General features: G+C 54.0%; 3 protein-coding genes across 9 annotated transcripts in view; all 3 read left to right on the forward strand.

Annotated features, from left to right (window-relative positions):
* Nucleotides 1–942: 942 nt before the first annotated feature.
* Nucleotides 943–12888, forward strand: EDC4 (enhancer of mRNA decapping 4). 5 transcript variants are annotated; one of them, XM_055366181.2, is made up of 29 exons: nucleotides 943–1729; nucleotides 4333–4489; nucleotides 4876–4987; nucleotides 5261–5360; nucleotides 5605–5794; nucleotides 5897–6044; nucleotides 6129–6233; nucleotides 6554–6663; nucleotides 6748–6831; nucleotides 6924–7019; nucleotides 7125–7227; nucleotides 7345–7525; nucleotides 7625–7697; nucleotides 7800–7891; nucleotides 7975–8162; nucleotides 8238–8359; nucleotides 8451–8604; nucleotides 8945–9378; nucleotides 9464–9568; nucleotides 9653–9805; nucleotides 9885–9921; nucleotides 10056–10233; nucleotides 10342–10497; nucleotides 10600–10715; nucleotides 10817–10982; nucleotides 11067–11253; nucleotides 11346–11565; nucleotides 11956–12119; nucleotides 12236–12888. In XM_055366181.2, the coding sequence occupies exons 1-29, from the start codon at nucleotides 1648–1650 to the stop codon at nucleotides 12534–12536; spliced, it is 4314 nt and encodes a 1437-aa protein (XP_055222156.1). In that variant the 5' UTR covers nucleotides 943–1647; the 3' UTR covers nucleotides 12537–12888. The 5 variants fall into 5 exon arrangements, with proteins under 5 accessions (XP_055222156.1, XP_055222158.1, XP_055222154.1 ...); XM_055366183.2 differs by having other exon boundaries at nucleotides 12344–12888; XM_055366179.2 differs by having other exon boundaries at nucleotides 10056–10497.
* A 145-nt stretch (nucleotides 12889–13033) lies between these two features.
* Nucleotides 13034–17235, forward strand: NRN1L (neuritin 1 like). Of its 3 annotated transcripts, none has more exons than XM_055366200.1 (3): nucleotides 13034–13374; nucleotides 14114–14246; nucleotides 17067–17235. In XM_055366200.1, the coding sequence occupies exons 1-3, from the start codon at nucleotides 13293–13295 to the stop codon at nucleotides 17122–17124; spliced, it is 273 nt and encodes a 90-aa protein (XP_055222175.1). In that variant the 5' UTR covers nucleotides 13034–13292; the 3' UTR covers nucleotides 17125–17235. The 3 variants fall into 3 exon arrangements, with proteins under 3 accessions (XP_055222175.1, XP_055222173.1, XP_055222174.1); XM_055366198.2 differs by lacking the exon at nucleotides 17067–17235 and adding an exon at nucleotides 14366–14760; XM_055366199.2 differs by lacking the exon at nucleotides 17067–17235 and adding an exon at nucleotides 14366–14760 and having other exon boundaries at nucleotides 14135–14246.
* A 4372-nt stretch (nucleotides 17236–21607) lies between these two features.
* The window catches only part of PSKH1 (protein serine kinase H1), a 36755-nt gene continuing 31674 nt past the window's right edge, over nucleotides 21608–26688 (forward strand). The window contains exon 1 of the mRNA XM_004057850.5: nucleotides 21608–21749. The gene's annotated coding sequence lies outside the window, so the exon portion shown is untranslated. The remainder of the gene's footprint in view (nucleotides 21750–26688) is intronic.

Consider the following 26688-nt stretch of genomic DNA (forward strand, 5'->3'; position numbering starts at 1 on the left):
GGGTAGGTTCAGGGCCCTAGTAGCAGGAGAGATGATCCTGAATCCTGTTGAAGCTGGAGAGGCCTTGGCAAAATGGCTCATCACGTTCAGGCCCTCCGGGCTGAGTTGTCAGCAGTATCAAGGGAGGGGCCTGCTCTATCCCCAGAAGGATCAGGATCATATCCAGGATGCCCCACATACACCAAGACAGGCAGAGGGCAGCTCAGCTCCTGTCCCATCTGCTTTGGATATCATTACCCAAAGGCAGGTAACCCGAAGAGCCAGCCTCCACTGCCCACAGAGCCAGGCCCAGTTGTGTTGGAGTATAGGTCAGGAGCTGTGGAAGGAGGCAGTCTCTGAGGGACTCATGCTTTAGGAGTCCTCACCCCTCAGACTGCTGCAGGACATTGCCAGGCCTCTCTCCACTTCCTTCCTCAGCATACAGACTTCATGCTATCATCAAATTCCAGGGAGTCTTAGCTATTAGGGCAGTTTCTGCTTCTCCATTTTGGGGACAAAGGCCTTGCCCAGTACAAATCTAGCCCCTCGTCCCACAGACTTCTGGATGGTATAAACCTAGTGGCAATGTAGCAACCATAGGCTAGAACCAAACCCAAGATTTGGGTCAGTGCCCTGTTAAGGGTTTTAGGATTGGTGAGGACACCACAGCTAAATCTGACATGTAAAAGGATACCCTTCCCCTGTCCCACTACGGGTGGAGGCTAAGGACCTCCTCAGATCCCACAGATTGCCTGGTGACATTGGGCACAGGGCTGGATGGTGTGCTGTTTGAGAGGACAGCATGCTCAGGAGATTTCAGTGGGAATGATCTCTAGGCTGATGTGTATTTGGGGAAGTGGGGGTGGGGAAGAGGTAGGTGCCTGCTGCCTCAAACCACCTTGTGTAAAATCTGCAATACGGCTTCTTCCATGTACCTGTGCCTGAACTGTCTGCAATAAAGAAGAATTTGTAAACTGTGGTTTCTTTCTTCCAACCTGAGGGTGCCAGGTGGGACAAGGGGATGCTGGGGGACAGTAGAGAACAATGACTGATCATTGTAGTGGGATCATCTCCCCTGCTCTTGCAATTCCTGAGTTTTATGACCTCGAGGGTAGCCTCAGGCCTTGAGTTATTCCGACCCATTCCCAAAGGGAACCTGAGGCACCTGCCAATTCAGCATATTCTGGGGGTCTGAGGGACCTTAGCATGGGCGGCTAAGTTGACCCCGTCCTAGGACCATCGGAGTCCATGCTCTGGGAGTGGGCAGGGACCTGGCACCTTCTGAGTCGAGTAGGGCTTTGGGTGGCCCAGTGCGTGGACGCTTACTTCAGCCCCGTGGGACTTCCCCGACCTCGCGGGCACAGGGGCGGGGCCGCCGAGGGGGACTGGCTGCGGGAGGGGTTTAGGCTTCCGCCCCCAGCCCGGAACCTTTCTTCTCCGGCCCTGGCAGGTTCCGGGAGTCTCGGCTCGTGGGTGCCGGAAGTGGAGGCGGTTGGTGGGGTTGGCGGGGCTCAGCGACGCTGCGCGGGCGGCGGTTTGCGAACTGCGGGTGGAGTGTGTAGTGACCGGCGTCCCGCTGTCTCGCCCCGTGGCGGGTGAGCGAGGGTGCGTGGTGCGCGGCGGCGGCGGAACGAACGCGGTGCGGGCGGGGCGCCCGCCGCTGGGCCCATGGCCTCCTGCGCGAGCATCGACATCGAGGACGCCACGCAGCACCTGCGGGACATCCTCAAGCTGGACCGGCCCGCGGGCGGTGAGCGGGGGTTGCGGGGGTGGGCCCCAGGCGAGCTGACAAAAGGGCGGCGCGCGTCTGAACCGCCATTGGGGCCCACAGCTCCCTTAGGACTAGCTCTGGATCCTCCCGGCGGGTAAGGGTGGACGGGGATTGACTGTGCCCCTCGAAGGGCGCAGACCCCTGGGTGTGACCCCTCCCTATCTTGTCCTCAGGCTGTTCTGCCTTGTCCTTCAGCGTCTCGGTTGAAGGTGAGGCCCCTTCTCTGAATCCGCTGGGGCCCTCTGGTTTCCTGGCCCCGAGGTCTCTAGTGTTCCTGGGACTGGCCTAGCTCCTCTTCCCTTTTGCCATGGTTCAGAGGCCTCGTCTGGGCTCCGTATATGGAATTCTGGGCCCAGGCTTAAGCGCGATGCTGAAGAGCTGCCGGTCCCCCTCCATAACTTGCCCTTCTCTCTGGAATAAAGACTCCAGGCCTCCCGTTCTGAAACTGATTTCCAGGAGGAAGGTGTCCAGTCTCAATTCCGTGTTCTTTCTGGGATGAAGGCAAATCACAGACCGCACCACCCTGACTGAATTATGCTACAAATATCTGCAAGCCCTAATTGGTTCCCATTCATTCATATTTCGCTTTGGCTCTTAATGATACCTCAGAACTATTCTTGCCCCCAAAGATTCCCCAAGACACAGCTAACAGGGTTGTAATATACTGTTGTCACTGAAAGAAAGGAGTGTCTCGATACCGTGATGGGCATGGGAAGGGTGGAGGCTGGTGAGTGCAGAGTGCAGGTCTGAGAGGGGAGACTGGGCTAGGTCTTGTAATGTGAACAGGGGCTTGGGTGTCAGGAAAGGCACCCAAGGCACCTGTGGAGAAGCCACCTATTAGGAAGAGGAAATAGCACGTGTGCAGGCACTAGTTTACTGACAGGTTTAGGGATCTCTGAAGTGGCCGGTGATGATGGTGTGGGCGTACAGTGGAGAATTGTGTTTCCTCAGATCTTGTTCTTACACCTGCTGGGAAGCCCAGACTGGCTGTTTCTGGAAGCAGGCACTGGTGCTCACTAGGGGTGGATTCAACTAACCCCTACTTTCAGAAAATCCATCTGCTGCCTGAGACCACTCGGCCCTTTGTCCCAGGCCTGGAGTGTGTGCCCTCTTTACTCATGAGTTGGGCGTGGACCTCTCCTGCTGCTCAGCTGCTTTGTAGACTAGACTCCGCAGAGATTTGGTAGAGCCTGGCATGGCCAACCATGTACAGCCTGGGCCTGCTTTTTGGTTGTCCTCATGGTACCCTTCATGGAAGGGAGAGTTGTCAGCTTGTCCCTGAGCAGCTAAAGTGGCTCTGATCCGAATGAAGTGGCCTGGAGGCTTTCCTTGTAACTACTTTGTTTATTGATTGGCACTTGATTCCCTTGTTTGCCAAGCAGCTCTTTCTTGTCTCCTCTCACTGGACGACCAGGTCAGAACTCAGACTATTGAGGACTGGGCGCGGTGGCTCACACCTGTAATCCCAGCACTTTGGGAGGCTGAGGTGGGTGGATTGCTTGAGGCCAGGAGTTCGAGACCAGCCTGGCCAACATGGTTTCTTAACATGGTGAAACCTTATCTCTACTAAAAATATAAAAATTAGGTGAGCTGTAATCCCAGCTACTTGGGAGGCTGATGCAGGAGAATCCCTTGAACCCAGGGGGTAGAGGCTGCCATGAGCCGAGATCGCGCCAAAATAATTCAAAGACTGTTGTGACTGGAAACTTGCTATGTTCTGAATGTGGAGCCCTAGGCTCCTTGCCACCTGGGGATTTTGGAAATGGTGTCTGAGCCTATGAGAGTGTTTGAAACCCAGCCAGTTGCAAAGAACTGAAATGCTGTCTTTCCTTACTCCACACGCTGCCCCATAGTTTCTCTCCTTCTGGTCCAGCTCCTTTATGTCCCTGCCTTCTGTGTTTACTTGCCCAAGATAGCTTATTCTGAGCCATTTCTGTGTGGGGCAGCCCCTTCCACATCTTACCAGTGCCCTTCCATGCCTTAGGAGCCCATCTTCTCTCCAAACTCTGACACTACATTGGTCTAGGCCTTGATCTCTCTCACCCAGATTCTCAACCATTCTGCATGCTATCTTAGAGTAATCTTCCCACTGGCCAGAACTGACCACGTCACCTTCCCTTTTGAAACACTTTATGGTTCTCATGGCCCACAGGGAGAGTCTAAGTGCCACGGCATCATACCTGATGCCTCTGTAGCTTTGTTTTCACTCCATCCTTCCTGTGTTTGTGTGTTCTGGTCACACTAACTGCTGTATAAAGTCTTTCCTGACCCCTCCTATGCCCTCACTCAGAGTCCACAGAGTTCTTCTGTAGTGACCCAGACCTGAGTATTCACTGCCCTCAAAGGGTCCTTGATGGCTTGTACCCCTCCCCCAGGTAGAAGAGCCTCATGCTCATCCTTGGTCCTGCCTACATCAGTGTTTATGGAACGAGAGATGAACACAGGGCCCTCCTCCTCATGGACATGCTTTGCTCAGTTGAGTGTTCCTAGAGCACCTCATAGTTCTTGAAGGAAACTCTGAAAGGGGAGAGGCTTGTGGGCAGGTTAAGCAACCTTATCAGAGTGACCTTCTTTGTCCCCAGGCCCCAGTGCAGAGAGCCCACGGCCATCCAGTGCCTACAATGGGGACCTCAATGGACTTCTGGTCCCAGACCCGCTCTGCTCAGGTGATGGTACCTCAGCAAACAAGACTGGTCTTCGGACCATGCCACCCATTAACCTGCAAGAGAAGCAGGTCATGTGAGTACCTAGGAGACGACAATAGTGGTGATGGTGTATTTGTGGTGTCTGCTAGCTGAAGGCATGAGATGGGGAGTGAGCAGGGCCAGCAGCCTCTGCTGCTTCCTCTCTAGATGACCTGGGGTGGAGCTTGAGCTTGCACTAGGATGAGAGGCAAGGACAAGCTCAAGGGTTTGGCCTGGATTCCTGGTTTAGAATGAAAGTAGGCTCATTCCCAAGGAAGGAGATGAGCAAGCGGAGCTGTGGGTCTGGGGCCAGTGGACCAGGCGAAGCTGACATTGGACTAGATACCTTCACCAGTCTGGCTATGTCCTCGCTTCCTCCCAACCTTGCCCACGGAGCCTTTGGGTGAACAAGAGACAAAGTTTTTGCACTCTTCCCCACAGCTGTCTCTCAGGAGATGATAGCTCCACCTGCATTGGGATTTTGGCCAAGGAGGTGGAGATTGTGGCTAGCAGTGACTCTAGCATTTCAAGCAAGGCCCGGGGAAGCAACAAGGTAGGTACTGGGATGCTGTGGCATATATAACGTATAGGGGCACACCCAGCCTTTCCAGTCTCCCTCATGCTGCCAGTTCCTATGGGGACCACCTTGACACTTTCCCAGTTTCAGGAAGCCAGGGCTGGGTGCCAAGCCTCTGTGGGAGTCTGGCTCCAGGAGGTAACAGTGGGTAGCTGGACTTGCATCTGTGTCCTCTCCCATCCCCAGGGATGTTGGGGGCCACCTAGGCTCTGGGGAAGTTCCAAGACTTTTCTCACCCTGGGTTCTCAGGTGAAAATTCAGCCTGTCGCCAAGTATGACTGGGAACAGAAGTACTACTATGGCAACCTGATTGCTGTGTCTAACTCCTTCTTGGCCTATGCCATTCGGGGTGAGTAAAGACAGTGAGGAGGAAGGAATGTTCTGCTGGACGTCCCACAGAGCCAGTTCCAACATCAGGCCACTCAGGCCTTAGGGGTACAATGGAAGGTTTGTCCATGCTGCCTCTTGGGGAGCTGGGTGGGAAAACCAAGCTTGAGACTCTAGTGGTGGCAGGGAGACAGGTGGGGCAGCGCTTCTCTGCTACTGCCTGAGCCTGGATACGTATTCATGGTCCACTGCTCTCCTGATTCCAGCTGCCAACAATGGCTCTGCCATGGTGCGGGTGATCAGCGTCAGCACTTCGGAGCGGACCTTGCTCAAAGGCTTCACAGGCAGTGTGGCTGATCTGGCTTTTGCGCATCTCAACTCTCCACAGCTGGCCTGCCTGGATGAGGCAGGCAACCTGTTCGTGTGGCGCTTGGCTCTGGTTAATGGCAAAATTCAGTATCCATTCCTTCCTGTGGGTGGTGGGACTGAAGAAGGGTGGGCGGAGCTGGGGTGTCACGCCTCTTCATTCACCTATCTAGCCCTTAACACCCTGCTCAGAGAAGAGATCTTGGTCCATATCCGGCAGCCAGAGGGCACGCCACTGAACCACTTTCGCAGGATCATCTGGTGCCCCTTCATCCCTGAGGAGAGCGAGGACTGCTGCGAGGAGAGCAGCCCGACAGTGGCCCTGCTGCATGAAGACCGGGTGAGGGGGCTGACATGGCGAAGAGGCACCAGAGAAGCCATAGCGTGGGGTTGGGCTGCACACTCACCTCCCTGTGCCTTCCAGGCTGAGGTGTGGGACCTGGACATGCTCCGCTCCAGGCACAGTACCTGGCCTGTGGATGTCAGCCAGATCAAGCAGGGCTTCATTGTGGTAAAAGGTCATAGCACGGTAAGCCTGTGACTGCCTGCCTCCCCTGCCCTCCCCTCTTCCTCATATCCATCTTCTGTTCCCTATATCCACAGCTGCCCGGGCAGCTTTACTAGTATTCTGCCTGTGGGGACTCTGAGCTCAAAGTGGCCCTCACCTGTGCAGCTTTCTCCTTATCTAGCAGCACCCTGCAGGTCTGGCCTTCTCTAGGAACCCTGTTCATTTAGTCAATCACACAAGCATGCCAGTCCCACCGTGAGTCAGCCCAGCTCATTGCCATCCTCACTTGGGAGGGGCTCGTTCTCACCTCTAGTCAGCAAAGCTTTTTGGGTTCTTTCTAGTGCCTCAGTGAAGGAGCCCTCTCTCCTGATGGGACTGTGCTGGCTACTGCGAGCCATGATGGCTATGTCAAGTTCTGGCAGATCTACATTGAGGGGCAAGATGAGCCAAGGTAAGGCAGGGCCTCAGGGACCAGGATCCTCCCGAGGTAGCCCACCCGACCACTCACTCAGGCCCCTCATCTGCCTACCTGCAGGTGTCTGCACGAGTGGAAACCTCATGATGGGCGGCCCCTCTCCTGCCTCCTGTTCTGTGACAACCATAAGAAACAAGACCCTGAGTGAGTGAGTGGGCAGCCTAGTGGGTGGTGGGCTGGACCATGGCTCCCAGCAGGGGCCCCAGCCAGTCACTCACTGCCTTGTTGCCTTGTAGTGTCCCTTTCTGGAGGTTCCTTATTACTGGCGCTGACCAGAACCGAGAGTTAAAGATGTGGTGTACAGTATCCTGGACCTGCCTGCAGACTATTCGGTAAGCAGTGGCTGGAAGGCTGGGGGACTGGGCAGGGGCGGCAGGGTTGGGAATGTGGCTTCCTTCAGTTCTCAGGCTCATTCACTCTGCTTTGTGGCTTTCTAGCTTCTCCCCAGATATCTTCAGCTCAGTGAGTGTGCCCCCTAGCCTCAAGGTTTGCTTGGACCTCTCAGCAGAATACCTGATTCTCAGCGATGTGCAACGGAAGGTAGGCTGCCATGGGGTACCCTGGGCAGAGTTGGGATTATAGAGGAAGGCCGGGGGGCAGGTGGCGCATCACAGCCCTTAGCCTCTGAGCTCAGCTAGGAACGTTCTGCCTGTGCAGGTCCTCTATGTGATGGAGCTGCTGCAAAACCAGGAGGAGGGCCATGCCTGCTTCAGCTCCATCTCGGAGTTCCTGCTCACCCACCCTGTGCTGAGCTTTGGTATCCAGGTTGTGAGTCGCTGCCGGCTACGGCACACTGAGGTGCTGCCTGCCGAAGAGGAAAATGACAGCCTGGGTGCTGGTGAGCTGCCTCAGGGTCAGAGCTATGTGTCCATATATCTAGGGGGTTGTGGAGGCACAGAGAGGCCCAGGGTCTTCATCATCCACACTGTCCTTTCAGATGGTACCCATGGAGCCGGTGCCATGGAGTCTGCGGCCGGTGTGCTCATCAAGCTCTTTTGTGTGCATACTAAGTGAGTGAGTGGTTAGGCCCGCCAGTGTCCTGTCTGTGTCTATCTCCACTCTACTGACCCTTGCCCTTGGAGCACTTTATTCTCCCCCTTATTTTCCTGCAGGGCACTGCAAGATGTGCAGATCCGCTTCCAGCCACAGCTGAACCCTGATGTGGTGGCCCCACTGCCCACCCACACTGCCCACGAGGACTTTAGTGAGTAGGGTGTGAGAGGGAGGTAGGGTAAGTTGGACTGACCAGGGTGTGAGATCTAACTCAAGTGGCAACTTGCCCTGCAGCATTTGGAGAGTCTCGGCCCGAACTGGGCTCTGAGGGCCTGGTGTCAGCCGCTCACGGCTCCCAGCCTGACCTCCGACGAATCGTGGAGCTGCCTGCACCCGCCGACTTCCTCAGTCTGAGCAGTGAGACCAAGCCCAAGTTGATGACACCTGACGCCTTCATGACACCTAGCGCCTCCTTGCAGCAGGTACTCTCCCAGGATAGGGGGACCTGGGAATGCCTCAGCCACAGGCCACAGGTCTTATTTCCTGCATCTCCCCAGATCACTGCCTCTCCCAGCAGCAGTAGCAGCGGTAGCAGCAGCAGCAGCAGCAGTAGCAGCAGCTCCCTTACAGCTGTGTCTGCCATGAGCAGCACCTCAGCTGTGGACCCCTCCTTGACCAGGTGAGGCAAGGGTCAGAGATGGAGGATGGCAGGGGCTGGTACCAGATGATGCCAAGCTCTGGCTGCTGACACCTCAGCCTTCCCCCACCAGGCCACCTGAGGAGCTGACCTTGAGCCCCAAGCTGCAGCTGGATGGCAGCCTGACAATGAGCAGCAGTGGCAGCCTTCAGGCAAGCCCGCGTGGCCTCCTGCCTGGCCTGCTCCCAGCCCCAGCTGACAAACTGACTCCCAAGGGGCCGGGCCAGGTGTGTGAATGGGTGTGTGTGTGAAGTGTGGGGAGCAGGTGGGCGGCAGCAGGGAAGGTGGGTGGTGGGCTCCTCCCAGCCCCCTGCTGCTGATCCTGCTCTACCTGACATGGTCCATGTTTCCCTGAGGTCATTTCACCCTCCTGTGTTTCCTGGTGGGTGTCTCCTCAGCCTCCCTGTCCCCACCTCCTCTTCTTGGCTGTGGCCTCGTTTTTGACCTGTATCCCCACTTCCCTGCTGCCCTGTCTCTCATTACTACTAATACTAATGCCTCGTCTCTGTGCCCCCCATCTCTGCCTCACTTCCTGTCACTTAAGCCCCCATCTTTGGCCCTCCTCAGGTGCCTACTGCCGCCTCTGCACTGTCCCTGGAGCTGCAGGAAGTGGAGCCCCTGGGGCTACCCCAAGCCTCCCCTAGCCGCACTCGTTCCCCTGATGTCATCTCCTCAGCTTCCACTGCCCTGTCCCAGGACATCCCTGAGATTGCATCTGAGGCCCTGTCCCGTGGTTTTGGCTCCTCTGCACCAGAGGGCCTCGAGCCAGACAGTATGGCTTCAGCCGCCTCAGCACTGCACCTGCTGTCCCCACGGCCCCGGCCAGGGCCCGAGCTCGGCCCCCAGCTTGGGCTTGATGGAGGCCCTGGGGATGGAGATCGGCATAATACCCCCTCCCTCCTGGAGGCAGCCTTGACCCAGGAGGCCTCGACTCCTGACAGTCAGGTTTGGCCCACAGCACCTGACATTACTCGTGAGACCTGCAGCACCCTGGCAGAAAGGTGAGGAGCTTGGGAGGGGAAAAGTGTGCTAGCAGGAGGGGCTTCAGATAGATTCATCCAGGGCTAAGTTGGCCTGTCCTCCCAGCCCCAGGAATGGCCTTCAGGAAAAGCACAAGAGCCTGGCCTTCCACCGACCACCATATCACCTGCTGCAGCAACGTGACAGCCAGGATGCCAGTGCTGAGCAAAGGTGGGAGCCACTCTACACCATTGCCCTCATGGGGGGATGGGCAGCAAGTGGGCAGGGGCTTACTCCTCCTTCCCCTTCCCACAGTGACCATGATGATGAGGTGGCCAGCCTTGCCTCTGCTTCAGGAGGCTTTGGCACCAAAGTTCCTGCTCCACGGCTGCCTGCCAAGGACTGGAAGACCAAGGGATCCCCTCGAACCTCACCCAAGCTCAAGAGGAAAAGCAAGAAGGATGATGGGTAGGGAGAAATCCTAGGGAGGGAGAGGGTGGTCTCCAGGCTGCCTGACATAGCCTGAGGTGCTTCTCGCCTATGGCAGGGATGCAGCCATGGGATCCCGGCTCACAGAGCACCAGGTAAGTGAATGAGCCCACTTTGTACTTGTGGAACTTCACCCTGTGGGGGTGGAGAAGGGCTCTGGGCCATTCCCTGGTCTGGTGTGTGGGAATAGGTGGGGCAGGCATCGTGTGACTGTCAGTGCTACTGACAGGTGGCAGAGCCCCCTGAGGACTGGCCAGCACTAATTTGGCAACAGCAGAGAGAGCTGGCAGAGCTGCGGCACAGCCAAGAAGAGCTGCTGCAGCGTCTGTGTACCCAACTCGAAGGCCTGCAGAGCACAGTCACAGGCCACGTAGAACGTGCCCTTGAGACCCGGCACGAGCAGGAACGTATCCTTGAGACTGGTAGCACAACATGGCATAGGGACGGGGGCAGCATTCTTGGCCTGGGAAGGAGTACACGACCTGCTCCAGGCCCGTTCCTTAGCTATGGCGCAGAGCGGCGGCTGGAGCGAGCGCTGGCTGAGGGGCAGCAGCGGGGAGGGCAGCTGCAGGAGCAGCTGACACAACAGTTGTCCCAAGCACTGTCTTCAGCTGTAGCTGGGCGGCTAGAGCGCAGCATACGGGATGAGATCAAGAAGACAGTCCCTCCATGTGAGTTTTGCATGCAGACTCCCTTTGGGTGGTTCAGGTGGGAGTGGGGTACCTGTCAAGCTTCTTCTCATGGCTCCACCTCACCCTCTTCCCCTCTCCCAGGTGTCTCAAGGAGTCTGGAGCCTATGGCAGGCCAACTGAGCAACTCAGTGGCTACCAAGCTCACAGCTGTGGAGGGCAGCATGAAAGAGAACATCTCCAAGCTGCTCAAGTCCAAGGTGCTATAGGGCCCAAGATGTGGGTGGAGGTGGTGGTTCCTGGGCCTAATCAGGCCAGGCTGGGCTCAGGCTTTCAACTTGGCCCCTCCCTCTAACCCCAGAACTTGACTGATGCCATCGCCCGAGCAGCTGCAGACACATTACAAGGGCCGATGCAGGCTGCCTACCGGGAAGCCTTCCAGAGTGTGGTGCTGCCGGCCTTTGAGAAGAGCTGCCAGGCCATGTTCCAGCAAATCAATGATAGCTTCCGGCTGGGGACACAGGAATGTGAGTGGGGTCATATGGCCCAAGGTGGGAGGGGTTATCCTCTTTCCTACTGTTCCTCTTATAGTCCCTGTGGTCACCCCTCAGACTTGCAGCAGCTAGAAAGCCACATGAAGAGCCGGAAGGCACGGGAACAGGAGGCCAGGGAGCCTGTGCTAGCCCAGCTGCGGGGCCTGGTCAGCACACTGCAGAGTGCCACTGAGCAGATGGCAGCCACCGTGGCTGGCAGTGTTCGTGCTGAGGTGCAGCACCAGCTGCATGTGGCTGTGGGCAGGTGTGTGGGCAGAGTACTGGGCAAGGTGGTGGGCTTGAGAAAGGCCAGACTAGGCTCCCTGTCCACTTCACCTCACTCACTTCCCTTTGCAGCCTGCAGGAGTCCATTTTAGCACAGGTACAGCGCATCGTTAAGGGTGAGGTGAGCGTGGCGCTCAAGGAGCAGCAGGCCGCCGTCACCTCCAGCATCATGCAGGCCATGCGCTCAGCTGCTGGCACACCTGTCCCCTCTGCCCACCTTGACTGCCAGGCCCAGCAAGCCCATATCCTGCAGCTGCTGCAGCAGGGCCACCTCAATCAGGCCTTCCAGCAGGTACGATAGGCATTAGGCCCTGCTAAGGGTCACGTGTCTCTTGACAAGGCCCACATATCATACATTCTACTCCACCCACCACCTTTGCACCTTCTGGCCCCAGCAGACTGTTCTTGGTTCCCTTTGGCCTCTAGGCCATTGTCCCTGCTGCTTCCTCTTCCTGGACCCCTGTCTTCCCACCTAGCTCATCTTGCTTTACAACTACCCTTCTCAGGAACCCATTTCCCAATCCCCTAGGGTAACTACACAGCCCTACGGGCTCTCTCTGAGTCCCTCTGGAGCTCTCACTAGCTCACCCTGTGGTCATCCTCCCCCAGGCCACACAGTTCAGACAAGCAGACATTCCATCCTGATATTTGCTATAAACACTGCTGCTTTTTTCTCCTCCAGGCGCTGACAGCTGCTGACCTGAACCTGGTGCTGTATGTGTGTGAAACTGTGGACCCAGCCCAGGTTTTTGGGCAGCCACCCTGCCCGCTCTCCCAGCCTGTGCTCCTTTCCCTCATCCAGCAGCTGGCATCTGACCTTGGCACTCGAACTGACCTCAAGCTCAGGTAAGTGGGGACAGCCAGGGATGGGGAGATGAGCTGGGGAGTGGGGCAGTGGGAGGGAGCAGTTTGAAGCTGACGCCCACTTCTGCCTGAATCCTCTCCCTAATTTTCTCCACCAGTCCTTTCTGCCTTCACCCAGAGGGTTCCCTCTGGGCCTCGGTGCCACCAGGGGGCGCTCCCGTCTGCTGGCACCCACCTGTAGCCTGTCCTTTCCCCCCCATCCCCAGCTACCTGGAAGAGGCCGTGATGCACCTGGACCACAGTGACCCCATCACTCGGGACCACATGGGCTCTGTTATGGCCCAGGTGCGCCAAAAGCTTTTTCAGTTCCTGCAGGCTGAGCCACACAACTCACTTGGCAAAGCAGCCCGGCGTCTCAGCCTCATGCTGCATGGCCTCGTGACCCCCAGCCTCCCTTAGCTGCTAAGCCTGCCTTGCCCAGGGGTGGGATGGCACTGAAGGCCAGCAGACAGGCCTAGGCTGAGGCAGGGTCACGGCTGGCCTTTACCTGCTCAGGCCCCCATCTCTGGGGTGTTTGGGGGTCAGGGAGCAGGGAGCACTGGCCGTGGTCTACAGGGTGTGGTAGTCAGAAGGTTTAGGCTGGGCCCAGGGCAGGTATTGCGCCTGCTTGGGTTCTGCCATGCCTGGAGCATGACCCTGAGATCGTGACACCACTTGAGTGGAATTTTCCATGTTCCTTTTTACCTCTAATTTGGATCTTTTTGTTTTTGAAAAACATTGAGAAATTCAATTAAATGCTTTTGGAATAAAATGGAGTATGTGTGTGCTTTTGGTTTGTCTTTGGTGTGACTCTCATAACTGCCGTCTGTTCGTTCTCTGCCCATCTCTTCCCCGTGGAGCTCTGTCGAGGCCAACCCAGCCAAGGGGCCGGGTTACCCACTCATCTGCTCCAACTGCCTTCCCAGATCTCCCTTCTCCCTCCTTCTATGGGGTGAGGGTCCAGGGGCCTGCCCAGCACCAGCCTGTGCTCCTGCGAATTTCTGCTGTCTGAGGTCTCCTTGCTCCTTTTCCCATCTGGGTGTTGGAGGCGGAGCCGCCGGCTGGGTTCGGAGCCCCACCCCCAGCTCCCATCCAATCACCGTCCCTCCCTCCGGGGGCTGGGCGGACGGGCTGCACTCCAAGCAGCTAGCTCCCGCACTAGGCTCTCAGCCAGGGATGATGCGCTGCTGCCGCCGCCGCTGCTGCTGCTGCCGGCAACCACCCCATGCCCTGAGGCCGTTGCTGTTGCTGCCCCTCGGTGAGTGCGGGCGTCCGGGGCCCGGGCCACACCCCCTTCTCGCCCAGCCAGGCCAGGCTGGGCATAGGGTGTGTGGGAACGCTGGGTGCCAGGGTGGAGAAGAGTTGTAAGGGCTCCAGGAAGGTGTGCTGGTGACTTCCGGACAGAAAGTGAGAGGCACAAACAGCCCCAGTTATGGGAGAAGGACTCCAAAATTTGCATCCCCTCTTATGATAAAGGGAGACATGCCAATGGCAGGACTTATAGACCAGTCGTAGGATCCCTAAGTCCTCTCTGAGGGTCTGGCCTGGATCCCAATACCTCTGCATCCTGCCTTGTCTCTCCAAAAATATCTATCTTTAGAGAGAGTTCGGAGGGCCAAGCAAAGCTTGTCTAAACCGCAGAGAGATGCACCTGTTCCTGGTCCGGGGCCTCTGGACCTCCCTCCCCTCCACCCTGTCCTGACTCCTTTACGTGGACCCTTCTCACCCCACCTGCGGCCCCAGAAGCTCAAAGGAAGAGCTGACCTGGGGGATACAACACCCCCTTCCCCTGTACAAATCCCAGTCTGGGTCCTACCTTGAAGGGGGCCTGGGTAGGTAATCCCCAGACTTGCCCTTTAGTTCCCTGGGGCACCCTTTTTCCGCTGAGTCACATCCCCAGAGTGCTCCCAGGTGAACAAGCCCCTGGGGGCTGGGGGATGGGCCTGGCTCATCCTATCTACCATTCCTTCCCCACCCCATCCCCGCCCCACTTCTAGTCCTTTTACCTCCCCTGGCAGCAGCTGCAGCGGGCCCAAACCGATGTGACACCATATACCAGGGCTTCGCCGAGTGTCTCATCCGCTTGGGGGACGGCATGGGCCGCGGAGGCGAGCTGGAGACCATCTGCAGGTACCGGCGGGTGTGAGGCAGTGGCCCAACCTGTGCCACCATTGGGGACTGAACCTTTTATTTCCCAAGCTAAAGTCTCCTTGCCTCACCTAATCCCCCTAATCCCACTCCCTTAACAGGTCTTGGAATGACTTCCATGCCTGTGCCTCTCAGGTCCTGTCGGGCTGTCCGGAGGAGGCAGCTGCAGTGTGGGAATCACTACAGCAAGAAGCTCGCCAGGCCCCCCATCCGAATAACTTGCACACTCTGTGCGGTGCCCCGGTGCATGTTCCGGAGCGCGGCACAGGCTCCGAAACCAACCAGGAGACGCTGCGGGCTACAGCGCCTGCACTCCCCATGGCCCCTGCGCCCCCACTGCTGGCGGCTGCTCTGGCTCTGGCCTACCTCCTGAGGCCTCTGGCCTAGCTTGTTGGGTCGGGTAGCAGCGCCCGTACCTCCAGCCCTGCTCTGGCGGTGGTTGTCCAGGCTCTGCAGAGCGCAGCAGGGCTTTTCATTAAAGGTATTTATATTTGTAGTAAGCTCCTTCCTTTCTCCTGGCTGTGGCCTTGCTTGCGGCTGGGGCCAGGGACTCCTAGAAACTGATCCTTTGCTTGGATGGAATGGGCGGGGCTGAGGGCCACCACAGGGGCCCTCAATCTTCCTCCTTACAAACACTCATTTCCCAGTGGCAGCGCAAAGCTTTCCATTTCATGCAGGTCCCAAGAGCTCCTCCAGTGGAGACTGGAGATCTGCCACAATGCACAGTCTTCCTCTACCTTCCTGTGCTGGCTGAGATCGGGAGGGTGGGGTCTCAGCCCTGCACTCCTAGCACTGCCTACCCCTTCTAGCCTGGCCCCTGGGGGCCAGGTGAGCTGGTGAAGTGCCCTTGATCTCAGCTCCACCCCCTCCCCAGCCTCTGGGCTGCTGACCATTTCACCTCCTCCTCTCTCTGCCTGTCACCTCAGCCTTCAAGGCACAGCACAGACTATGTGCTCAGTCCCTTCCTCTGGTTTTCTGGTCTATCTGAGGGAGGCATGTTCTAGAAGGTGGGGAGCCTTTGTTGAAGTCCACATTCAAGCCCCTGATGTGACCTGAAGCGGCAAAAACTGGAGTCACCATAAGGGTTCCTGTGGCCTCTGTTCTCCACAAGCTTGTTCTTTGAGAAGAGGTAGGCAGTGTGTAGTCAAAACAATTGCAGAAGGCTTTCTGGAAGCCGTGGAACGAGAGCATGTGGTGTGCGAGGAGCCCCTCTTCATACCGGTGGAAAGGAAGAGCAAAATCAGCTAGGCAGGAGGAATCTGAGGAAGGAGGAAGCCTTCTGGGGGTAGGACCCTCTTCTAATCAGCCTTCTCCCACCACCGCCAGGATCCTATTCCAAGCCATTACCCCACGGTTTACAGAGGCACTGCCATAGTCTCCTCGTTGACTTCTATTATCACTCCCTCCACTTTATTCTTTACTTTCTTTTTTTTTTTTTCTTGTCACCCAGGCTGGAATGCAGTGGCACAATCTCGGCTCACTGCAACCTCCGCCTCCCGGGTTCAAGCAATTCTCCTGCCTCAGCCTCCCTAGTAGCTGGGATTACAGGTGCCCGCCACCACACCCAACTAATTTTATATTTTTAGTAGAGATGGGTTTTGCCATGTTGGCCAGGCTGGTCTCGAACTCCTGACCTCAGGTGATCCGACCCCCGTGGCCTTCCAAAGTGCTGGGATTGCAGGTGTGAGCCACCATGTTTGGCCTTATTCTTTACTTTCTTTTTTTTTTTTTTTGAGACAGAGTCTCCCTCAGTCGCCCAGGCTAGAGTGCAATGGCGCGATCTCTGCTCACTGCAAGCTCCGCCTCCCGGGTTCACACCATTCTCCTGCCTCAGCCTTCCAAGTAGCTTGGACTACAGGCGCCCGCCACCACGCCTGGCTAATTTTTTTTGTATTTTTAGTAGACGGGGTTTCACCATGTTAGCAAGGATGGTCTCGATCTCCTGACCTCGTGATCCACCCGCCTCGGCCTCCCAAAGTGTTGGGATTACAGGTGTGAGCCACCGCGCCCGGCCTATTCTTTACTTTCTAAATTGAAAAACTCAGCCAGGCATAGTGGCTCAATCTTGCAGTATCACCTCCTCTAGGAACTATTCCCTAACCCTGACTACAAGCTGAATCAGAAGGCTCCTCTAGGTCCACACAGCTCCTGGATTCCCTTCTGCCTCAGTACTGATAGCACTAGCTTGTTATTGTCTAGGTACAGGTAAGAATTCCCCACTGTGGATTCCCCAAGGGCAGGAAGTCCTTTTTGTCAGAATCCTCGTTGTGTCTCTAGCATCCAACCTAGGGCTGGATATAAAGGGTGCACTTGTGGGAGGGTGTGGAATGAAAGATAGAACTCTTAAGTCCAGCATGGGTAGTGCTATAGTAAGCAAGAGCTTGGACTGAGAATGACCCCACTGTGGAGGTGTGTCATCTTGGGGTGGCACCTTTACTCTGGGCATACTGCTGGGAAGGATGGTGCTGGGGCTGTATACCCCAGAAGTCTTCCAGAGCTGGTCTTGGATGGCTAGGAGCAGGGGCCTGGCTGTTCTGGCCAGCCGTCAGGGAGATTACCATCCTCCTGCTGTGACCTACTTTTCCCCCGGTTTTTGCTCTCTAAGTCCCTACTTTTCCATGGAATAGAGCGGGGCTTGGGGAGGGGGGAAAGAATCTGCTCTCTGGCTAGGGGCTTAAGGGCTTTGTGTGTTTTATCCTAGAGCTGGAGGAGAAGGTTGGGCTGATAGCCAAGCTGGCTGGGCCCTGGGCACAGCTTCCCCGGGCCAGAGCATCATGGTGATGGTGTTTCTCACATTTGCAGCACCGTGGACAAGGAGTACCTTATTGTTCTGAGAGAGCCTGGGGGATGGATGTCCTGAGCCCAGTCCCCTCTGCATTAATATATCTCTTCACCTAAGGACCTCCCTCCTGCTCTTCTCCAGAGCCCAGACCAGCACATAGTAAGGGTTCAATAAATATTTGTTAATTAATGCGTTGAATGTCTGTAAAACAGGAGTGTTGTGTAGATTTCTGAGTGCCATCAACCCTGGGATTCATATTACTTTTAACCCTCACAACAACTCTGTAAGGTCAGGATTATGACCCCCCCCCCCTTATGTTTTATTTTATTTTTTGAGACAAGGTCTCATTCTGTCACTCAGGCTGGAGTGCAGTAACTCAGTCCTGGCTCACTGCAGCCTTGACCTCCTGGGCTCAAGCGATTCTCTAGCCTCAGCCTCTTGTGTAGCTAGGACTATAGGTCTGTGCTACTAAACTCAGCTAATTTTATATTTTTGCAGAGACAGGGTCTCATTATGTCACCCAGGCTGGTCTCGAACTCTTGACCTCAAATGATCCTCCTCCCTCAGCCACCCAAAGTGTTGAGATTACAAGCACAGAGCTATCCTCATTATATAGCTAAGAAAAATGAGGCTTATGGGCCGGGCATGGTGGCTCATGCCTGTAACCCCTGCACTTTGGGAGGCCGAGGCAGGTGGATCACCTGAGGTCGGGAGTTCGAGACCAGCCTGACCAACATGGAGAAACCCTGTCTCTACTAAAAATACAAAAAAATTAGAATTAGCCGGGTGTGGTGGTGCATGCCTGTAATCTCAGCTACTCAGGAGGCTGAGGCAGGAGAATTGCTTGAACCCAGAAGGCAGAGGTTGCAGTGAGCTGAGATCATGCCATTGCACTCTAGCCTGGGCAACAAGAGTGAAACTCCATCTCAAAAAAAAAAAAAAAAGAAAGAAAAGAAAAGAAAAATGAGGCTTATGGCCCAGCGCAGTGGTCCATGCCTGTAATCCCAGCGCCTTGGAAGGCTGAGGTGGGAGGATAACTTAAGGCCCTGTCTAAATAAATAGGCCAGGCATGGTGGCTCAGGCCTATAATTCCAGTGCTTTGGGAGGTCGAGGCTGGCGGATCACCTGAGGTTGAGAGTTCGAGACCAGCCTGACCGACATGAAGAAACCCTGTCTCTACTAAAAATACAAAATTAGGCTGGGCACAATAGCTCACGCCTGTAATCCCAGCACTTTGGGAGGCTGAGGCAGGAGAATCGCTTGAACCCAGGAGGCGGAGGTTGCAGTGAGCCGAGATCGTGCAGTTGCACTCCAGCCTGGAAAACAAGAGCGAAACTCCGTCTCAAAATACATAAATAAATAAGCAAGCCAGGCATGGTGGTGCATGCTTGTAGACTCAGCTATTTGGGAGGCCGAGGTGTAGCGGGATTTTAAGGAATCGGAGAGACCAGTGGGGTTCAGGAGGATATTTATTAATTATTTAGGTGCATCGGCCCAGTCAGATTAACATCCAAAGGACTGAGCCCTGAACAAAGAGTTAAGTTACCTTTTAAGCATTTTGTGGGGCGGGGGGAGATCTGTGCAGGGGGAAGCATATTACAGAAGCAAGAAACAAAGACAGTTATTAAATTAATTGAGACATGCATTACATCATTTCTTTTTTTTTTTTTTTTTTTGAGACAGAGTTTCACTCTTGTTGCCCAGGCTGGAGTGCAATGGCAAGATCTCAGCTCACTGCAACCTCTGCCTCCCGGGTCCCGGTTGAAGCAGTTCTCCTGCCTCAGCCTCCTGGGTAGCTGGGATTACAGGCACGCGCCACCACACCCAGCTAATTTTTGTATTTTTAGTAGAGACGGGGTTTCACCATGTTGGCCAGGCTGGTCTCGAACTCCTGACCTCGTGATCCGCCCGCCTCGGCCTCCCAAAGTGCTGGGATTACAGGCGTGAGCCACTGCGCCCGGCCGCATTACATCATTTCTTACTTTTCAAGGAGAAGCATGTTTTACGACTTGAGTTTATCTGTCTAGTGACCTTGTAACTGCACAGCTAGTGAAACAGGGTCTTCACAATGCCTGGGAAAGGAGGAGAGATAAGGCTTCCTAGCTACAGAAAAATAGGCAGTTAATTTTTAAAGGACTCCAGCTCTTTCTCTTTCTCAGGGGGAATTGGGTTTTCTTACATACAACTGAGTTTCTACTTACACATTCTTTAATTTCTTTTAATTCCTGTTCCAGAGGCAGGAGGATCCCTTGAGCCTAGGAGTTCGAGGTTACAGTGAGCTTTGATTGCTGCCATGCACTCCAGCCTGGATGACAGAGCAAGACCCTGTCTCTATTAAAAAAATTAAAAAGGCCAGGTGCAGTGGCTCACGCCTGTAATCCCAGGACTTTGGGAAGCTGAGGCCAGTGGATCACCTGAGGTCAGGAATTCAAGACCAACCTGGCCAAAATTTAAAAAATAAAATGAGGCTGATGAGGCAGATGTCTTGCTTAAAGTCAAACAGCTCTGGAAGTGTCAGAGCTGGGATTTGATCCCAGGTATGTTTGGCACCAAAGTCTATACCCTTAATTATTGCACTAGACTTTTGGAAACAATTTTTTAACTTTTTTTTTTTTTTTTGAGATGGAGTTTTACTCTTCTCGCCCAGGCTGGAGTGCAATGGCGTGATCTCGGCTTACTGCAACCTCTGCCTCCCAGGTTCAAGCAATTCTCCTGCCTCAGCCTCCCAAGTAGCTGGGATTACAGGCGCCTGCCACCACGCCTAGCTAATTTTTGTATTTTTGGTAGCAATGGGGTTTCACCATGTTGGCCAGGCTGGTCTCCAACTCCTGACCTCAGGTGATCTGCTCACCTGGGCCTCCCAAAGTGCTGGGATTACAGGCGCATGAGGCACCGCGCTGGGCCACCATTGTTCTTTTTAAATGAAATCTTGTAAGAAACCTTACTACGGCTGGGCATGGTGGCTCACGCCTGTAATCCCAGCACTTTGGGAGGCCGAGGCGGGCGGATCACGAGGTCAGGAGATCGAGACCATCCTGACTAACATGGTGAAACCCCGTCTCTGCTAAAAATACAAAAAATTAGCTGGGCACAGTGGTGGGCGCCTGTAGTCCCAGCTACTCGGGAGGCTGAGGCAGGAGAGTGGCGTGAACCCAGGAGGCGGAGCTTGCAGTGAGCCGAGATTGCACCACTGCACTCTAGCCTGGGTGACAAAGCGAGACTCTGTCTCAAAAAAAATAAAAATAAAAATAAAAATAAAAAAAGAAAATTAACCGGGCATGGTGGCAGGTGCCTGTAATCCTAGCTACTCGGGGAGGCTGAGGCAGGAGAATTGCTTGAACTTGGGAGGCAGAGGTTGCAGTGAGCCGAGATTGTGCCATTGCACTCCAGCCTGACAACAAGAGCGAAACTCCATCTCAGGAAAAAAGAAAAGAAAGAAACCTTACTACATAAAATAGACAACAATTTTTTTTTTTTTTTTTTTTTTGAGACGGAGTCTCACTCCATCGCCAAGGCTGGAGTGCAGTGGTGCAATCTCAGCTCATTGCAACCTCTGTCTCCCAGGTTGTAGCTATTCTCCTGTCTCAGCCTCCCGAGTAGCTGGGACTACAGGAGCCTGCCACCAAGCCTGGCTAATTTTTGTATTTTTAGTAGAGACAGGGTTTCACCTTGTTGGTCAGACTGGTCTCAAACTCCTGACTTCAGGTGATCCACCTGCCTTGGCCTCCCAAAGTGCTGGGATTACAAGTGTGAGCAGTGGCGCCCAGCTGACGACAATGTTTTATTGGTGTTAATTTATTTTTAGGTTTAAAGTATAACATTAGCTTATACAGTCAATCAAAGACAGTTCCATGTGCAAAGTACATACTCAATAAAGATTTGAATACAGAGCTACTGAAATGGGGAAGATGGATGGAGGTTACAATGCACTTACCATCTGCAGCACCTATTTTAACCCCTCCAAGTTGGGTTGACTGTAAAGTGAACCAGTTCTGATCCCATAGAGAAGTCATTGTGAATGGTAACAATTTTTTAAAAATCCGCTTGCTTTTCAGACTTGGCATATAAATTAAATTAACAACAACAAATAACCATGAGTCCAGAAGTTGGCCCAAGATTGACTTCACCTATCTACAAATTAACCCTTTGCATCTCTTCTTTGATGGAGGCCAAATTCAACACATGGAGTGTTGAAATTATTCTAAGTGCAGTTTTAAAAAATAGATTTTGTTAATGAAAATTAAGTCTATCCTTTGCGGAGTTCCAGAGGCACTTCCAGAAACCTCTGTTGGAAAGCATTGTTTACCCAAGCTCGCATTACAGAGTCCCCTTTTCCCCAACCAGAAACTTGAAACTTTCTCCCTATTTCCCGCGATCCTTCCTTTTTCTATCACCGACTCGTCTCTCAGGCACTGGTCAAGTTACTTTGAGCGACAAATAGACTCACCCCCTCAGGAGAGTGCCCGTCCCCGCCCCGAAGAGGTTGATTGGCAGGCCACGCTCGGAGATCCGCCAGCCGCGTAGCCCAGCTTTGGGAGAGCCCGCCCCCGTTCCGCCCCGTAGGTTTGTTTTGGCGTCAGCTGCGCGCTGTGATGACGCCACGACGCTAACGCCCGAGAATGGCGGCGGCGGCGGCCGCTGCCACTGCCTGGAGATGGCCGGCAGAGCCGCCGAGACGCCGAAGAGCCCGCCGCCCGCGCGAGGTGAGGCGGCCCGGCCCAGGACGACGGCCCGACGGGCGGGAGGGGCAGCCGAACTGTGGTCGTGGTCGCTTTCTGGCGCTCCGGGGCCTGCCCCTGGTCAGCCTGCAGCGTCGGCCCGTGCCCCGTGCGCCAGGGCCTACAGGGTTGGAGAGCAGGCCGGGCGATGGCTGCTCGGGTTCCTGGCGTCCGAGTCTGGACTGGCCTCGGAAAGTGCTGTCGTGCTGGATAGCCCGTCTCCAGGCCCGCGTGGGCCTGGTGGACGTGGTCGGTTGCCCTGCCTGCTTGCTGTTCAGCCGCACCGCGTCCAGAGCGGGTCAGGTTGATCCAACCTGGTTGTCCTTGTCCTTACTGCCTTCTCGCGCCCGGCGCCTACTCCACACCCCTCCTTTGCGTCTGCCAGGGGCCGGCGGGGCAGCTGATCGCTTCCTTGTGCAGGCTGGGAAATAGCAGGTCTGAGTCCAGCTGGGTTGCCTGCTTGGCAAGCTTGTCATTCCTCTACCTGCAAGGGGAAGCCTAGTCCCCCACACTTAGTCCCCCTCCATAAAGCGGCTGAAGTGATAATTCCCACCTGAAAATCTGAGTAAGTCCTTCACTGCCTGAAACTAGTTCCTTAGTGCCTTCAGGACAAAGGCCGCACTTCTTAGCAAGGCATTCAGGGCTCTTCGTAATCTGGTGAAGGTTTAATCAGCCAATCAACACCGGAGCACTTCTGTGCTCCCTTTACGTAGTTTATTGTTGTTAAAACGTGTGGCGCTCCTGTTAGCTCTGGTTTCATACCTTTGTGTTTTAGTGTTACTAATTTTGAGACAAGGCCTCTATTGCCCAAGCTGGAGTGCAATGGCTCATTCATAGCTCACTGCAGCCTTGAACTCCTGGACTCAAATGATCCTCCCGCCTCAACCTCCCGAGTAGCTGAGACAAGAGGCGCTCCCCTCCACGCCTGGCTAAGTTTAAAATTTTTTGTAGAGCCTGGGAGTCTGGCTTTGTTGCCAGAGCTGGCTTCAAGAGACCCTCCTGCCTAGGCTCCTAACATATTGAGATTATTAAAACAAGCGTGAGCCACTGTGCTTGGTCCCCTTATGCTTTAGATAACGCAGTTTTCTCAGTTTGCTATACACTGCCTTCCACCCCACCGACCACCTACCAGTGTTGGAAACTTACATCTGTCCTATAAAATCCACCTGAGATGTCACTTCCTAGGAAAAAAATCTACCTTGCTTGGCATGTAACCATTAACTCCTCTATATCCATGCTGCTACTAATGAGTACATCCTGTTGTGTCACATGGTGGTCTTCTGTCTGCATATGTCTGGCTCTGTGCCTGGCATAAAATAGGGGCTAGCCTCCAGTAGCATTTGCTGAATGCTGACTTATGAATGGATAGATTCAACTGTATTTTTGAGCACCTATCAGGGCTAGGATCTGAGATGAGCACAGCAAATGCCAGCGTATGTGTGTGGTAGGTAGTACAGCCTCTTAATCCTGGATAGTCCAAAATCTCCTGGGATAATTTTGTGATACAAAATCAAGAGCCTCACTGTCTGAGTTAGTTTTTTTTTTTTTTTTTTTGAGACGGAGTTTTGCTCTTTTTGCCCAGGCTGGAGCAATGGCGCGATCTTGGCTCACTGCAACCTCTACCCCCCAGGTTCAAGTGATTCTCCTGCCTCAGCCCCCAGAGTAGCTGGGATTACAGGCAAGCACCACTATGCCCAGCTAATTTTGTATTTTTAGTAGAGATGGTGTTTCACCGTGTTGGCCAGGCTGGTCTCGAACTCCTGACTTTAGGTGATCCACCTGCCTCGGCCTCCCAAAGTGCTAGGGTTGCAGGCATAAGCCACTATGCCTGGCTGAGATTTTTTTTTTTTTTAAACAGAGACGAGGTCTTGCCATGTTGCCGAGGCTGGTGTCGAACTCCTGGGCTCAAGCAGTCCTCCCACCTTTGGCCTCCCGAAGTTTTAGGGTTACAGGCAAGAGCCACCACACCTGACCCACTCTTTGAGATTTTGATGAAGAAGATCTGGGGTAGGAATCTGTATTTTTTTTTTTTTCTGAGATGGAGTCTTGCTCTGACACCCAGGCTGGAGTGCAGTGGTGTGATCTCAGCTCACTGCAACCTCCGCCTCCCAGGTTCAAGCGATTCTCCTGCCTCAGCCTCCCGAGTAGCTGGGATTACAATCATGCACCACCACGCCCGGCTAATTTTTGTATTCTTAGTAGAGACGGGGTTTCATCCTGTTGGCCAGGCTGGTCTCGAACTCTTGACCTCGTGATCCACCTGTCTCAGCCTCCCAAAGTGCTGGGATTACAGGCGTGAGCCACCACGTCTGGCCAGGTATCTGTATTTTGAGAAAACTTCCCAGGTAACTTTACTGTGCTTCCTCATTGAAGATCTTTGTCATTGCCTAAGAAAACTGTTGTCTCCTTTGTCCAGTGAGAAGGCCTTGCCTTGTGGACTCCTGTTGTGGTCTCATGCCTAGAAGCATGGGCTTTGGTGTCAGAAAGACCTGGATTCAGTTTCTGGCTTTTCTGAAATCTTGAGGTTCTCTAAGTCCTAATTTCCTTATTCCAAAATAGGAATCATCGTGCCTACTACATGTGCTTGTAGAGAGGAGTGAGATGGTACATATAAGATCCTTAGCAAAGTTGGCACTCAGTTAATGGAAGCCACTTTTATTACTAATGGCTCCTCTTCCCAGAGTTTCCCTTGTCAAAAGAAGGTCTTGTCTTCTTTTTTCTTTTCTTTTTTTTTTTTGAGACGATGTCTCGCTCTGTCGCCAGGCTGGAGTGCAATGGCATGAGCTCGGCTCACGACAACCTCCGCCTCCCAGGTTCAAGCAATTCTCCTGTCTCAGCCTCCTGAGTAGCTGGGACTACAGATGCCTGCCACCACACCTGGCTAATTTTTGTATTTTTAGTAGAGACGAGGTTTCACCGTATTGCTCAGGCTGGTCTCAAACTCCTGACCTCAGGTGATCCACTCACCTCGGACTCCCAAAGTGCTGGGATTACAAGCATGAGCCACCACAACTGGCTAGAAGGTCTTGTCTTAATAAGCGTGTTTGTTCTTCAGGGTTAGTTGTGTGTAGGAAGCTGCTTTGTATTGTATGAGTTCCTCAAGGTCGTTTCTGGTCATCGGGGAAAACTGACAATAGTGTGCTTCTTTTTTTTTTTTTTTTTTTTTGAGACGGAGTTTTGCTCTTGTTGCCCAGGCTGGAGTGCAATGGCTCAATCTTGGCTCACCGCAACCTCTGCCTCCCGGGTTCAAGCGATTCTCCTGCCTCAGCCTCCCGCAATACGGTGCCTCTAAATCAGGGTCGATTCAGTTGGCGATACCCCTAGAAGAGATTTGGAATGCTGATTCACTAGAGGGTGGGTTTGCTGAATAAGCACATTGTCTAGGTCTAATTGTAGTTTTGTGCTTGTTAAGTTGCATAAACGAGCTAGAAAAAGTGCAGCCTTCAGGAAACCTGTTTGCATCTGACCCTGAGCTCCAGTTGCACTTCACCTCAGGCATCTGGTTGGCATCTAGAACAGAATGCCCCTACAGAAGTAGGTGCTGGAGTTCTCTATCATAATCACAAGTTCATAGTTAAATGAGTGAGACTTTGGTTTGGCCTTCTGTTTTACTTTGGAAGTGTGAGTGTGTAATATGGGCAACTTAGGTCCTCTTCACAGCTTCTCAGCTGTATGATGTGAATGGGCTATAGGTGTGCCAAAGTATCGACCCTTAAGCTTCAGGATAGCTGAGAACAGCTGTCTCCACTGACTCCCGGCTGTTATACAATAGTATCATTCTATCATTCTCTCTGTGTATCTTGGCATGGGGAAAAATTTTTGAGAAAAAGTACAGCCCTGGAAGAAGGGAAGCAGTTCTGCTTGTTGAGAGCTGGAGAGAGACTTATTTATTTGAACTCTCTTTCCTTCCAGGAATCTTACTCAAGGAGCATTAAGCCGGTTTGTGTTGGCTAGGTCATCACTGAGCTAATTCTTGGTACAGCCCTCTGTTGTCATGGTGTCTGATGTGATGCTAAGGTGGAAACATGTGATGTTTTCATTTGCTGGGAGAAAGTTCTCTTTCCAAGCTGCCAGCCTTGAAATGGCCTCTCAGGGCATCGTAAGAGTCATGTATCAAGGGACTCTTGGTGTGGAGCCATCCAGGCTGTAAGTTCCTTAAGAGTAGAGACTATGGCTGCCTTCTTTTTGTTTGTCGCAATCTCTGGCAGAGTTCCTGACCCACAGCAGGAATTCAGTAAATATTTCTGGGTTGAACGTTGGGATTTTGGAAGGAGAACCCCAGGTGCATTGCCAGGGTCTGTATTTCTGATGATGGCGAGGTCTCACTCTGTTGCCCAGGCTGGAGTGCAGTGGCATAATCATAGCTCACTGCAACCTTGCCTTCCCGTGCCCAAGTGATTCTCCCACCTCAGCCTCCTGAGTGGCTGGGACTACAGGCACACAGCATCACACCCAGCTAATTTTGTTTTTTTGAGACGGAGTCTTGCTTTGTTGCCCAGGCTGGAGTGCAGTGGCGCCATCTTGGCTCATTGCAAGCTCTGCCTTCCGGGTTCACGTCATTCTCCTGCCTCAGCCTCCCGAGTAGCTGGGACTACAGGTGCACGCTGTCATGCCCGGCTAATTTTTTTTGTATTTTTAGTAGAGACGGGGTTTCACTGTGTTGGCCAGGCTGGTCTCGAACTCTTGACCTCGTGATCCACCTGGCTCAGCCTCCCAAAGTGCTGGGATTACAGGCGTAAGCCACCGCGCCCAGCCACACCCAGCTAATTTTTTAAACATTTTTTGTAGAGAGGCCAAGACAGGCAGATCACTTGGGCTCAAGAGTTCGAGAACAAGCCTGGGCAACATGGTGAAACCCTGTCTCTACTGAAAATACAAAGATTAGCCAGGCATCCTAGGTACTCGGGGGCTGAGGCACGAGAAC

Source organism: Gorilla gorilla, chromosome 18 (genome assembly GCF_029281585.2).
Source record: "Gorilla gorilla gorilla isolate KB3781 chromosome 18, NHGRI_mGorGor1-v2.1_pri, whole genome shotgun sequence".
NCBI lineage: Eukaryota > Metazoa > Chordata > Mammalia > Primates > Hominidae > Gorilla > Gorilla gorilla.

What these genes read in the sequence shown, in the direction of transcription:
- EDC4 (XM_055366179.2), top strand. Translation starts at nt 1,648, where the DNA reads ATGGCCTCCTGCGCGAGCATCGACATCGAGGACGCCACGCAGCACCTG. An exon ending in AGGCCCGGGGAAGCAACAAG is followed by an intron (nt 4,988 to 5,260) that starts GTAGGTACTGGG and finishes CTGGGTTCTCAG; the next exon opens with GTGAAAATTCAGCCTGTCGC. An exon ending in GTGGACCCCTCCTTGACCAG is followed by an intron (nt 8,360 to 8,450) that starts GTGAGGCAAGGG and finishes TTCCCCCACCAG; the next exon opens with GCCACCTGAGGAGCTGACCT.
- NRN1L (XM_055366198.2), top strand. Translation starts at nt 13,293, where the DNA reads ATGATGCGCTGCTGCCGCCGCCGCTGCTGCTGCTGCCGGCAACCACCC. An exon ending in GTTGCTGTTGCTGCCCCTCG is followed by an intron (nt 13,375 to 14,113) that starts GTGAGTGCGGGC and finishes CCCCACTTCTAG; the next exon opens with TCCTTTTACCTCCCCTGGCA. An exon ending in GAGCTGGAGACCATCTGCAG is followed by an intron (nt 14,247 to 14,365) that starts GTACCGGCGGGT and finishes CTCCCTTAACAG; the next exon opens with GTCTTGGAATGACTTCCATG.